Source organism: Notothenia rossii (genome assembly GCF_949606895.1).
Source record: "Notothenia rossii genome assembly, chromosome: 6".
Taxonomy (NCBI): domain Eukaryota; kingdom Metazoa; phylum Chordata; class Actinopteri; order Perciformes; family Nototheniidae; genus Notothenia; species Notothenia rossii.
Genome location: NC_136909.1, coordinates 60,657,252 through 60,671,274, shown reverse-complemented (window position 1 = coordinate 60,671,274; position 14,023 = coordinate 60,657,252). Strand labels below are relative to the sequence as shown.

General features: G+C 40.3%; 2 protein-coding genes across 3 annotated transcripts in view; one reads left to right on the top strand and one right to left on the bottom strand.

The window, feature by feature from the left end:
• cpeb3 (cytoplasmic polyadenylation element binding protein 3) overlaps positions 1 to 5,971 on the top strand; it is a 52,105-nt gene extending 46,134 nt beyond the window's left edge. The window contains 1 exon segment of the mRNA XM_079688593.1: positions 1,063 to 5,971. Within this exon segment, the coding sequence (XP_079544719.1) occupies positions 1,063 to 1,290 (228 nt within the window). The 3' untranslated portion in view covers positions 1,291 to 5,971.
• A 4,195-nt stretch (positions 5,972 to 10,166) lies between these two features.
• Positions 10,167 to 14,023, bottom strand: part of btaf1 (BTAF1 RNA polymerase II, B-TFIID transcription factor-associated) — a 56,116-nt gene continuing 52,259 nt past the window's right edge. For both annotated transcript variants that reach the window (XM_079688591.1, XM_079688592.1), the window contains exons 37-38: positions 12,711 to 12,881; positions 10,167 to 10,988 (exon numbers count right to left, since the gene is read on the bottom strand). In XM_079688591.1, coding sequence (XP_079544717.1) covers positions 10,848 to 10,988; positions 12,711 to 12,881 — 312 coding nt within the window. In that variant the 3' untranslated portion in view covers positions 10,167 to 10,847. The remainder of the gene's footprint in view (positions 10,989 to 12,710; positions 12,882 to 14,023) is intronic.

Here is a 14,023-nt window from a genome sequence, read left to right as displayed (position 1 = left end):
TGGGAGGGCCCCCATAAATAGGCTGAATGGGTAACGGGCTATGACCAATTCAGATTGCCAATTAAACAAAATATCCCCTGGAAAACGCATACCTGTCTTCGTCATGGTTATTTTATTTGTATTATTTAAATGGTACGTAGTACTAAAATAACAAAATGACAAAGCTTATTCTACATACACTTTAAAAATGTAATTTCCTTGCCACATAAGTCATCTTAAAAAGACAATGATAGTAAGTGCTGGTATATATGTTGATATTGTCGGGTGTCAAGTCTCTATTTGATCATTCGACAAGACGATAGTGTTGGCGTTTACATTACATTTTACCTGTTTAACACAAATGACTCATCTCGTTATGTAACATAAGTCACCCCTTTCCCTTCGCCCTTCCAACCAGTTTTATGAAAATTGAACCAATAGTTTTTCTGTAATCCTCTTGATAGACAGACAAGTAGACAAAAAGATTGACAGACCTATAATTATGCCAACAATAGGGTTAGCAAGTAGATAGAGGAGGAAGAAAATGGAAAAAAAGAATAAAGTGGATTAAAGTTAAATACAAAATATGTCCTTCTATGGAACATGGATGCCTGTTTTAATCAATTGTTTTCAAATGTTCCCTTCCTCTCACCTGGGCATCTACAATCCCATTAATTGTAATGGCTCTCGATGATAGGACATAGAAACCCATTACCCCATGTCAGCTCTGTGGACACTGAGTTGAAATTGGTATTTTTCATTTCATTTCAAACCTTTATTTATCCAGGTGTATCCCTTGAGATCATTGATCTCTTTTTCAAGGGATACCTGCTCATTTAACAGCAGCATCTTTGTTTCTGCCTGGCTGTCTTCTTCTTTCTTCTTTGACTCATACCTGCACCACTTTACTACTCTGGTATAACAAATCTGTATCTTCTAAATAATCCACATTTAAAAAAAGTAGTAATCCAGAGGGCATATGGGAATCCACATTTTAAAAAAACAGGATGACTAACTGTGCTGGACTTCACATCTGTGTATGAGATTAAACTAAGCACCACCTCTCGTCCTCCTTCTTTCCAGGTGGAGGTGAAGCCGTACGTCTTGGACGACCAGATGTGTGATGAGTGCCAGGGGGCTCGCTGTGGGGGGAAGTTCGCCCCCTTCTTCTGTGCCAACGTCACCTGCCTGCAGTACTACTGCGAGTACTGCTGGGCCAGCATCCACTCACGAGCCGGACGAGAGTTTCACAAGCCACTGGTGAAGGAAGGAGGCGACCGCCCCCGACACGTGTCCTTCCGCTGGAGCTGAGGGGGGGTATACCAATCAGCCCTGCCCGGGTGAACCCACACTCAACCCCGACAGGCAGCGCTGCAACACCCCCCATACACACACACACACACACACACACACACACACACACACACACACACACACACACACACACACACACACACACACACACACACACACACACACACACACACACACACACACACACACACACACACACACACACACACACACACACACACACACAGCCCCACCCCACTCCCCACAAACATGAAAAAAGTAAACGGATACCGTCTAAACCATGGGACTGTCTTCATACCACACGGCTTCGAACTCATTGTCTACCCCTCCGATGAAGCATTGTTGGGGAATGAAATGCGAAAGTCTATCAACTTAGAATTGCACTTGCACAAAATCTCACCACACACACACACACACACACACACACACACACACACACACACACACACACACACACACACACACACACACACACACACACACACACACACACACACACACACACACAGGATGGTACGTTAGACACCTGGCTACTTTCAGTTGCCCGCTGTTTTGAGCAGTTGGTGTGGTACGTCTTCCTCACCGAGACGTGAGGTAGACCTTACAAATATTTAAAAAAGTATATATTTTTTGTTTTGTACCTATCTATACATATATAGATAATTTAAATTGTATGTAAAAGGAGCATGCACTTATTTTGAAAAGCTGTAGTTATATTGCCCCTACTTAAAAAAAAAATTACCAAAGGCAAATGAAATGAATGCATACAGAAAAGCTGAAAAGGTGGCATAAGATGTAGCAAAGCAGCTATCCAGTAGTGTGGGCCCGTATCGCCCTGAGTAAAAATAACACGGCTATATTCGCAATCAATTTTGACTCTGAGAATAGTAATACCTCATATGCGCAATCAGATTAGTTTGCTTTTGATTTCTAGGTCTTTATTTTTATAATAACATAATTTTTTAGAGTTATGTAAATGTATGCTGCAATAGCTTTGCTGCTAAATCCATGGTATAAACGGATACCATAAGTACTTTATTCAGGCTAAAATAATGAGATCAAGAGAAGATCCTGGTGTTGTAAAATGACGAGCTGTCACCGGGGGAGGGGGGGCCCCTGTGAAACGATGGTTACCTTTGTGGGGAGGTCGGGGGTGGGTCGCCCCTAACTGCATGTTTATTTCAATCAGGTTGCTGCATGCAATAGACTTTTCAGTATCATGTCTACTATTCGATTCTGCCCATGTTTGCACAACACACTATAGGCGTACATTCAAACCGCAGGAATCTGGACAGAAAGTCAGGAAGTCGTGATTGGAGGAGTCATGACGACTCTGCGTCGCTAAACGTTCTAACGGAAGAAAGCGCCTTTACGAACAGGCAGTGAACAAATCCAGATGACAGGGAGGCAAAACAAAACAACCTTAATAATCACAAATCAAATTAAATGTAGGATTACCATTTAAAACTGTCTATGATAGGTGAAGTAACTTTTTGCAGTGATTGTTGATATAATTGTGCAATTTTTTATACCGTATGTAGTTAGGTCTGAGTATGCCTAGAACTGTGATTCGCTTTAACTGTCGTCAATGTCCGACATAGAAGTCCTGTGAAACTTCATAACTAGTGTATGCACACGTATATATGTTCACTTGTACACACACTTGCACCAGTATACATGGAAGCCTCTCGACACGCATAAATAAATAAATACACACACACACACACACACACACACACACACCCACCCACACCCACATGGACGGCTGTCTTTCTTACGCACACAAACAGGCCTATGATTCCACAGTCTGATCTGAAGAGAAGACAATGTGAGCTTAAACTGAGAACTGAGATCTTTCTTTGATTTGTTCCGTCGTCAACACAAAAAACAATCCACGTTAATGTCTCGGAACGCAACCAAAGAGCTCACGTGTTTTTAACGGACGCCTAACACGCAGAGCCAACTGCAGCTCGTAATGGCTGAAGAGGCAGTCGATTAGATGAGGAAAGAGGGCAGTTGGAAGAAGAATTGGGGGGGGGGTTAACAATCAAACATTAAGCTACTGGAGACTTGAGGCTGATAAACTGAGCTATGCACAGGCTCTCACCACATGGCTGGGGAGGGTACAGGGGAATAATAGAGTGCTGCAGGAATCCTAAAACACCCGGAGATTAGTCAGCATTTCGCCCTTTTGCCGGTTCCCTTTTCTCTAAGTCAATGGGTTGTTTTAGACGCCTGAAATCAGGTATGTGGTTGACACAAGCTAAAGAGGCTTAAAAGTTAAGTTAAACAACATAAAATACATCCGGATATACCCCACTCACTTTGAAGGTTTAACGCATCTTAAAAAAGGTGGTTGCTAATGGCGGTTAGCTCAACGGTGGTGACCTTGAAGTTGTGACTAACCTTTTACATCTATCTTCATTTGTTTGATTCTCCCGATCCCGTTTGTTTGAGCTGATATATTCTACAGTTATCCAAAATCCTATTTGAAGATCCCTTTGATTTTTCCCAAGGGAACCAGGGCGATGCTAACTTCCGGGTTGGCTTACAGAAATACGTTATCCCTGCACCACTCTATTGTTAAAACGTGCCGATGTGCAACCATATTTATCCAGATTTTTTTTTTCCTGCAAAGCTTGAAGTAATGGACCTGCTTAAAGGTGGACATATATTTCTCTTAGTTTAAATTAAAAGGTTATGGTTCGCAGTTCAAACAAGATGGAGGGGTGGGCGTGGGCTGCCGAAGAAAAGGCGGCTCCTTTTCAGGGTTAGGGGCTGAGGGGGGGCCAAGCTACACTGGTTTTAGCCGTTTTTTGGACAATCGAACGGGATCTTACATCCTTGCAAGTAAATGTGTCGTCCCTTCTTTTTGTCCGTTAGTTGTGATTGTCCTGTGTTGGCGGCCCGTAGTCCCTTTCCTCTTTCTCGTTTCAGTCGCAAACTGTTTTGTTTTTTTTGCTTTAGGAAAGAGGTTTTTGTTGTCTAAGCAAACTTATTGAAACAAAGCAGAAGATACTTTTTTTACTGATATAAAAAAAGACTTAAAAAAGAAGAGGCTAACCACGAGTAATAATAAGTATCCCTATGAAAGTGAATTCTGGGTGTTTTTGTGATATTTCTTTCCCCACCCAGACAGGTTTTCTATGTTTGTTCCTTCTCTATGATAGATATTTGTTATGCACTACTCTTTGTATCGGAACAGTTTTGAACGGTCAGCAGTTCTTTTTGTTAAGAGACAAAAAAAAGAAGATGATAAAGCGTGCTTTCTGACTGACAAGATCTTTTGCAATACCTCAATTTTGAAATATATTAGGAGAGAAACTGATATTTTCTAAGTAAGTTTATTCAGATGAAAAAATATATATTAATTTAATTCTTCAAGAGACAATGATTTAACAGATGGTTGATTTTTATTTTATTTTATCATGCTTATTTGCTTTTATTTTAAGAATTTATTTTTTTGAAAAGACAACAACTGAAGGAGCTAGAGCTTTATAACTAATATAATAATGTAGTACGTGAGAGTGCAGTGAGCGTGAGTGTCCCACTGGTCGAATTGGTCGAAACATCAGAGATAAGCTCTTAAGGAAAGAAAATAAACTATCAGGTGCTCAGAGATAAAACTGAACATGTTTCCCACGTTTTTGTATATTTATAATCAATCATTTACTATGCTGACCAGAGTTGTGAAAGAGATCTTCTGTTCATTATTTTTTTAAGAGAAGTTTTTTATGTTTCCTAAAAGTATGTGCTCCCTTTTGTTTTGTAAAAAAGCAACGTGACGCTGATTAGGTAGCCTAACGTCGTTGGGAGAAAAATAAAAAGAGACTTGTGAGAGTCACACAGCTGGAGGTAGAGAGGCGAGAATGTTATTTTTAAACACAGACAGACACACGTGTTTTCACCTGTAACTTGATCGAAAGCCCCCGAGGTGCATCAATTGACTGGTGGCCTTCTATTCACGCAAGACTTGAATTAATCCCATTTTAAGGCTAAGAAACTTGATTCTTTGTTGTAATGTGCAATACTGTTTGTACTGTTTGTAGAAAAGAAGAAAACAAGAAAAAGAGGCATAAATCTTTATTGCAGAATTATTTTCATTGCAAGCATTGTGATTCACTAAAATCATTTTCTACTGTGTATTTACCTACTCTACCTGCTAGTACCTTCCAGTAGTAATGTAGCCTTTGTACTGAGAAATTTTCATTATTTTTAGAAAGTTTTGCTAAAAAAGAAAAGAATTTAAACATATTTACATATTTTCCTTTTTATTTCGTATTGCTTTCTTTACAGACTTATTTCTCAACCATTATTTCTGGGGGAGACTTTCATATCTGGTCAATGTCATTAATATTATTTTGTATTTTTACTTGGAATAAATTAATTTTATGATGCTAATTCTTTAAAAGTTTATTTTTTCGTTTGTTCACCTTTTTCATTTTTTTAAAGCTGAAAAAAAAGTTTGTAATATTGTTACTAAAGTGTCTCGATTCTTGAAATGCTAAGCTTTATGTGTTAACTCACTGATGTTGCTTACATTAGTGTGAAACTGATCCATGGAGAAAAGAAAAAGAAACTCTTCACAAACAGCAGACTGGTGGTTGGTGATGTTTAAGTGATTTGCAATGTATACAAATGAATGGGCAATAAAATAAAAATGGCAGAATGGAGCATACATTCAGTATGTTGTGATGTAATTGTGGAAGATGGGCAACAACACTGACAATTGACATTGCTTCTGCTATTCCCAAACTACTACTAATACTACTACAACTATTACAATTACTACTGCTGCTGCTGCAACTATTACCACTAACTACAATAACTCCTCCTCACTTCGTGCAGTGGAGGGCAACATTTCCTCACATATGAAATATTCTCTTCTTAGTAGTTGGTTCAGTCCCTGCATTGTGCACTGGTGTGATTGTATTTAAGTATGAATGTAAATGTAGAGATTCATTGTGTAATATACAAATGTTTGGGAAAGGCATGTGTAACTGTAGAATCTTAATTATTCATTGGAGAGATTGGTCTTAAGTGTTTTTGTCTTACCCAACTTTTGATTATGGCGGTCTACTTTGTATTTAAAATTTCAAAATTAACTTTTGCTCTCCTTAAAAAACAATAGTTTGACCTTTTTGTGAGTTAATTTGTCTTCTTGCCAAGATAAAGAGTTGAAAACGGACACCTGGGCCTACGATACATAAAGAGCTGCACATTTTTAGTTTAGCCTAGCATTAGCACTCTGCTAAATCCCCCCCAAAAAAGAAAAACTATAGCTCATAGTTAAGTGTAAACGTTTTACATGTTGTACTTATTGTTGTTTGAGCACAGATTACATGTTTTGACGTCTTAAAGCCTTGTTTTATAGGTATAGAAGGATTTATTAGCTAAGTGAGCTAGCATAGCATAGGTACTGGAGGCCAATAATGTGCTTGACAGCACCTCCAAAGCTATTCTTGTTTGGAAGCAGTGGAGTGCTTCAAAAATAAACTAATGTATAATTTTAAATGAAAAAAAGCGTTGTTTCGTATGAATGTATCAAATAAGCTATAATTTGCGTAAGCTTTTAACAAAGGCAGGATAGTTTCAACAATCTACATGCTAGGCTAAGCTAACGAACATCAGGCTAAAGCTTCATAAGACTTCAAACAAAGGTAAATCCCAAAATGTCAAACATGTTTTTTTTATTTTCTTTCCTGTCCTCAAAAAAGAGACTTCAGTGCAAATGTGAGAATGTTATTTCTGGCTGGCCTTTTCTACCAGTTTATGCAGCTGAAGCTAAAACCAAGCACCCCCACCCCATGTTTTTCACTTCTCTCTCCCCCTGGGCTCTGTATTATTCACCACCACCAAGTATGTATCCATCTCTTTGTCCTGGCCTTTTATTTAAGTGTGTGTGCAAATGAAATAGACCACGAGTTGGGTGATTTTAAATATTCCTCTCTATAGATATACGTATGTATTTCATGTAACTAGACTTGGGTAGCGTACTGTATATTCACTTCTGCTTCACGGGCGTTCTCTGGGTAGGTAAACACTGTCGGTCTCGTCATGTTGTGATCTCAAAATAGATGAAAAAAAAAAAAGTGCTTTCTTCCCCACAAACATCCCACTACTTTTAAAATGTGTTTTTTTATAAGACATCTGTGCTTGGACACTGGTTCTATCTTGGCGAGGCTTTTGAGATTGTTGACTTGGTCTGAACTTTTTGCAGTATAACTGTGATTTGAAAACATGGAGCTTAATGCTGCTAATGCTTACTACTGCTTCAGAGTTTGTATTTCCCACCTTAATTTTTCCTTTTTTCTGTACTAATAAGCAAATCTTATTAAACGTAGTTGTATGATGCTGTGAAACTTTGTGGTCTTTGGCATGGCACTTGTCTTCTCTGTCCTCAAACCGTAGAAAGAGCTAACAGTACTAACTTGCATTATGGCCATCCGAAACTCACCTTTATATTCATAATGATATGTTATTTCAGTATAAAGGGTTAATTTTTCAGATTTAGACAAAGCAGCCACACATATCAGCTTCTGCCCAGTTGTTATAGAATAGTAGATGTTCAAATGTTGTGGTATAAAGAAACCACTAAGACTGTAAGGTAAGGTGTACATTTTTACTTAAAAAATCCACCTGAATGTGGTTTAGAGTTCTCTTTTAAAATTGTCTTTTTGATTTACAAATTCAGTAAGTAAACCAAAGTGGCTGATGGTTGATCAATTAACTTAATTGACAAATATTTAGATAATTCATAAATCATGCCAAGAATGCTCTTCTCAAATATGAAGCTTTTCTCAGTTTTCTATATATATATACAATGGGGCAAAAAAGTATTTAGTCAGCCACCAATTGTGCAAGTTCTCCCACTTAAAAAGATGAGAGGCCTGTAATTTTCATCCTAGGTATACCTCAACTATGAGAGACAAAATGAGAAAAAAAAATCCAGAAAATCACTGTCTGATTTTTAAAGAATTTATTTGCAAATGATGGTGGAAAATAAACATTTGGTCAATAACAAAAGTTAATCTCAATACTTTGTTATATACCCTTTGTTGGCAATGACAGAGGTCAAACGTTTTCTGTAAGTCTTCATAAGGTTTTCACACACTGTTGCTGGTATTTTGGCCCATTCCTCCATGCAGATCTCCTCTAGAGCAGTGATGTTTTGGGGCTGTCGCTGGGCAACACGGACTTTCAACTCCCTCCAAAGATTTTCTATGGGGTTGAGATCTGGAGACTGGCTAGGCCACTCCAGGACCTTGAAATGCTTCTTACGAAGCCACTCCTTCGTTGCCCGGGCGGTGTGTTTGGGATCATTGTCATGCTGAAAGACCCAGCCACGTTTCATCTTCAATGCCCTTGCTGATGAAAGGAGGTTGTCACTCAAAATCTCACGATACATGGCCCCATTCATTCTTTCCTTTACACGGATCAGTCGTTCTGGTCCCTTTGCAGAAAAACAGCCCCAAAGCATGATGTTTCCACCCCCATGTTTTACAGTAGGTATGGTGTTCTTTGGATGCAACTCGGCATTATTTCTCCTCCAAACACGTCTAGTTGAGTTTTTACCAAAAAGTTCTATTTTGGTTTCATCTGACCATATGACATTCTCCCAATCCTTTTCTGGATCATCTAAATGCTCTCTAGCAAACTTCAGACGGGCCTGGACATGTACTGGCTTAAGCAGGGGGACACGTCTGGCACTGCAGGATTTGAGTCCCTGGCGGCGTAGTGTGTTACTGATGGTAGCCTTTGTTACTTTGGTCCCAGCTCTCTGCAGGTCATTGACTAGGTCCCCCCGTGTGGTTCTGGGATTTTTGCTCACTGTTCTTGTGATCATTTTGACCCCACGGGGTGAGATCTTGCGTGGAGCCCCAGATCGAGGGAGATTATCAGTGGTCTTGTATGTCTTCCATTTTCTAATAATTGCTCCCACAGTTGATTTCTTCACACCAAGCTGCTTACCTATTGCAGATTCAGTCTTCCCAGCCTGGTGCAGGTCTACAATTTTGTTTCTGGTGTCCTTTGACAGCTCTTTGGTCTTGGCCATAGTGGAGTTTGGAGTGTGACTGTTTGAACTCGTTATCAGTATAAAAGACACCTGTCCACAACCTCAAACAGGTGCCATTAATACAGTTAACAAGTGGAGGACAGAGGAGGCTCTTAAATAAGTTACAGGTCTGTGAGAGCCAAACATGTTGTTTGTAGGTGACCAAATACTTATTTTCCACCATAATTTGCAAATAAATTCTTTAAAAATCAGACCGTGATTTTCTTCTCATTTTGTCTCATATTTGAGGTATACCTAGGATGAAAATGATAGGCCTCTCTCATCTTTAAGTGGGAGAACTTGCACAATTGGTGGCTGACTAAATACTTTTTTGCCCCACTGTATATATATATTGTTGAATATGTTTGGGTTTTGTACAGACATTTATTTTGATTGAAAATTCTGAAAAAAAACATGTGAAAACCAAAATTCTATATTCTCACTTGAACATTTAAAAAGGATAATCAAAACAGACCTGTCAGTCACATGATTGGAGAAATGCAAACTCCGCTAAGGGACTGGACTTTCAACTCCTCAAAGAAATCAGGTAATATAAAATAAGTCTTGAAAGACAGAAATATGTTTTATTTTTTGTGGATTAAAGGTGGGGTAGGTAATTGGAGAAACCAGCTCGAGTGCGCTAGAATCATTTTCTTAAATATTGTCCTTTGCAGTGTGAGGCTGTATTAAAGCATGTTATGATCTTTAAATATGAATATGTGACAATATTTATCATCAGTATCATTCTCATTGGATGTACAACTGCACCATCAAGTGGCCATCACCATTCACATGCAGTAAAAAAACAAACAAGCCATGTAGTTCAAAAGGTCTGTAGAATTTATTACAATTCCACGATCATAAACAGCAGTTACAGAAATATGTACAACTTTTTTTTTAAAATACTGGTGACAGGTTTTAGGAAGTTTCCAGTTTTATCCTGGCCCCGCTGCTTCAAGTGCCGTGCTGTACCAGGTAATTTTCATTTCCCTTCGACTGATGGATACAAACGTGTGTTTTGTATGACAGAGGCGTCAGAAGGGGATTCTGGGTATCGCAGTGCTTTTTAAGACCTTGTGATGGGGGTGTGGGAGGGAGGGGCTGCTGGGTAATAATGTCTCTAGCCAATAACACTGTTTACTCTGGCAATGCGACGTGGGAGAAGGGGGATGAATCACCTGGAGCAGCGACCTCACTGGATGCTGCTAACGGAGATGACTTCAACCAACAGTGTTCGTGCAGCCTGGATCATACCAATATATTCTCTACAGAGGTCTTGTGGAAAATCTGGGCTTTCAACAAGGAATTACGGGATGTCTGACCGTGATCAGAAACATCAGAATTATTATTCTTTTTATTTTACATAAGCACTTAAATACAAATTGAGTTCCTATTTTGGTTGAGTTTATTAATTGCTTTGGGGCATGTGTAACCATTAGCTATCAGTGAATTTGGGGGGGGGGTTCTCCTCGGCTCTGACCAGGTCCTGTGGGCGGGGCTACTGCAGGGAGGTCATGAAGCTGTCCAGGTTGTACTCCGTTTCGTACTGCTGCTGGTCCCACAGCTCCCCCAGCCCGTCCAGCACCGACTTCATGGAGTCTTTCCCTGAGGAGGAGGCCGTCTGCTCCCCCCTCTCACCCTGAAACACAAGGCACAGAGCATCAGTCCTGAAACTATTCTTCGATAACGCATAAAGTTCACAGTTAGGGCTCGAGTGGTGTATTTCTCATGGCCATTATTATAAAACAAAAACACTTTAAGCAGTTTTTGTAACCCATGAAGGAAAGGAGCAGGGAGAAGAAAGTCTTATTTTACCTCAAAAATAAATAGTCTGTCAATTAAAGCTGCTAACAACTAATACTTAGAGTAACATGAAACCAAAAACACAACCAAAAGTCAACATAACAATCTAATGCCAACTACAGAGATACACATCGGATTTAAGATAGTCCGTGCAAACTGATGCTTAAAGGAGACCTATCATGCTATATTTAAAGGATATAGTGTATGATCATACCTACCTATACCTATCATTTTTTAGCCATGCCTCGTTTCGCTAATTTTCGCTCTATTCCAAGCCTGTCTTTTAAAATTCTGAGCAGCAGCTGACCACGGCCACCTGCAGAAGAGGGGGGGCATGAGCCGGCGAGAGTCACGTTCCCATATTTGCTGTGATTACGAGTGTGGAATAAACATGTCATCTCAGAGCAATGCATGTGTTCAAGCATATTATCAATTTGATCCAGAAACTGACCCTGAAGCAGCGGAGGTTTTGGTGGAGGTGCAAACATCTCGGTTGCAGCAGGACGTTTCTGAATGGTTAGTTGACAACATACTTGTCAACCCTCCCGATTTTCGCGGGAGACTCCCGATTTCATTGCCCTCTCCCGGTTTCCTCCCGGGGTCATATTTCTCCCGATTTCTGACAAAATCAGATTTACAGACGACTGTTTCCACTTGGACTTTAATACAGCTACACCATTGTTTGGTTTCCATGGTAACACGTCTCTTTAGTAGCGCGCGTCTGAGAGGGTGAGGCAGATATTCACAGAAAACAGAACAAGAATCGACAACTTCTCTACTCTCTGCTCACTCCTTTCCTGTAAAATACAGGTCCAGCCCACACATTTGCTCCATCAAGGACGATGCTACAGGCCGCAAGGCAGTGCACTTACAACTACAATAAGCATGTTAATGTTAATCTAACAGCTCCGGCGATCCACTAGCACCCCCCTCCCTAATTTTGCATTTTGAAATGCTCCCAATTTCTGAGGTCTAAAGGTTGGCAAGTATGGTTGACAAGCTGTAATCCCTATTTATTTTACTCTATTACGATGCTTGCTACTTATTCCGTTCATATTTTGGCTAATTAGCAAGAATGCAATCTGTACAGTTTGTAACTTAGAGTTTGACCCAGCAATAAGTCTCTGAAAGGCGGGGAAAAGTTGTGTGGATAGAGGCAGAGCGCAGCGGCAGGCAGGCAGCAGGCTGCGATAAGTAATAAGGGTATTAAACCATGTTTTCTGAGCGCCGTTAGCATTTTTTCGCTCGTGGCTAATTCAGAGGCTCAGCGTTAGCTTTGTGTTTTTTTTTGCAAAGAAAATAAAAATGGATCAGTTAGCTGAGTTTCTTCCCGTTACATGGATATAAAAGATTCATAGTTTATTAAATATTAATAAGCCCTCAGACGCTGTTTCCTGCAGATGATGCGTTTTTCCACCCGGGGGCGGGGGGGATGGGGTTCAACAGGTTAACAGCCTCAATACAAAGTTTGTTTCAATGTTCTCGGGGATGTGCATCATGCAAAATTGTCCCTGCTTTCTGCTGCAGTGTAAAATAAAAAAATAAGGTTTTATCTCACCTTGTCGAGGCTGAACAGGTTGAGCACCTGGTCGGTGCCCATGCTCTGCATGCAGGCGTTGTCCTGGGTGATGACTGTGCTGGCAATGCTCATCTTGAATTTCTGCAGACCCATGATCTTCTCCTCCAGTGTGCCCCGTGTGATCAGCCTGTACACGTTCACAACCCGTTTCTGCACCAAAACAAAAACACAAGGATGAAGGTTAACGGGGTGTGTTTACATGTGTAGGACAGCCCCCTCCCTGCCAATATGATTTCACTTTGGACAGTCTGCATCACCGGTTTCAGACAAGACGATAAGTGTCACAAAACCCAAGGCTGCTCAGATGACATATTTAATCATGCAATAAGGAAATTGATGAACAATCGCATTCCTTCATCAACTTCAAGAAATGATTGATAAGCCATAAAGACGACACCTGAGGCCTGTACTACGAGGCCAGTTCAACAGACCCTAGATATGTTTGTTTTGGGTTAGTTAAGCCAGATAACTCAAACACGATCTCACTAAGCGGTCCTACGACGCTGGTTATCAACTCAGTAACTCAAGCCAGGGTTTCTCTCTCCGGCTGAGTGCGCGTTCACATGAAAGGGGCGGGGTTAGCAACATTTGACCAATCACAAACATGGACAAGCGTACTGACAGCGCAGCGTCGTACTTCCTGAATGAAAAGTGAACTATAATATTAGACAAATATGAAGACGTTAAACTTTAAACATCCATGACTTAACACTTTATCCAGGATAAAAGCCACATAGCTGCACCTGCAAGGTGAATACAGAACAGCTGCATACAGTATGTGACACTGTAAGTGTTGCACGGCCAGATACGGCTCAGCTGACTCAGATAAGGAAATATATGATAAACTATGATGTGATATGAATGATAATAGGACACATCGACGTCTGCACTCACGGTGCTGCAGACTGTACCTAATGTTTCTTCGATCCAGTTACTTATGTTGTGGCAGATATTTAAGTGAGCTTTCTTAACGCTAATGTTATATTAGTCGGATTGCTCTGAAGATGGGAGGTGATATTCTATTGATTCATATCTCAGTCAGTTGATTTTTGCCGGCCGTCTTTCCTGCAACGGCAGTTTAAACTGTATTTCCTTTATCCTGTAATATGACTTGATAGCTTTAAACTCCGCACACTGAGCTCTGATTGGTCAGCAGGCGGGGCTTTCACTGAGTTGATCTCTTAGCCTGGAACCTAACCTGTTCCGGTTAGCTGCTCAGCATAAGTTACCATGGAGATCTAGCCCGGTAAGAAGAGAACCAGCGGCGTAGGACCGGAAACCCAGTTTACCCT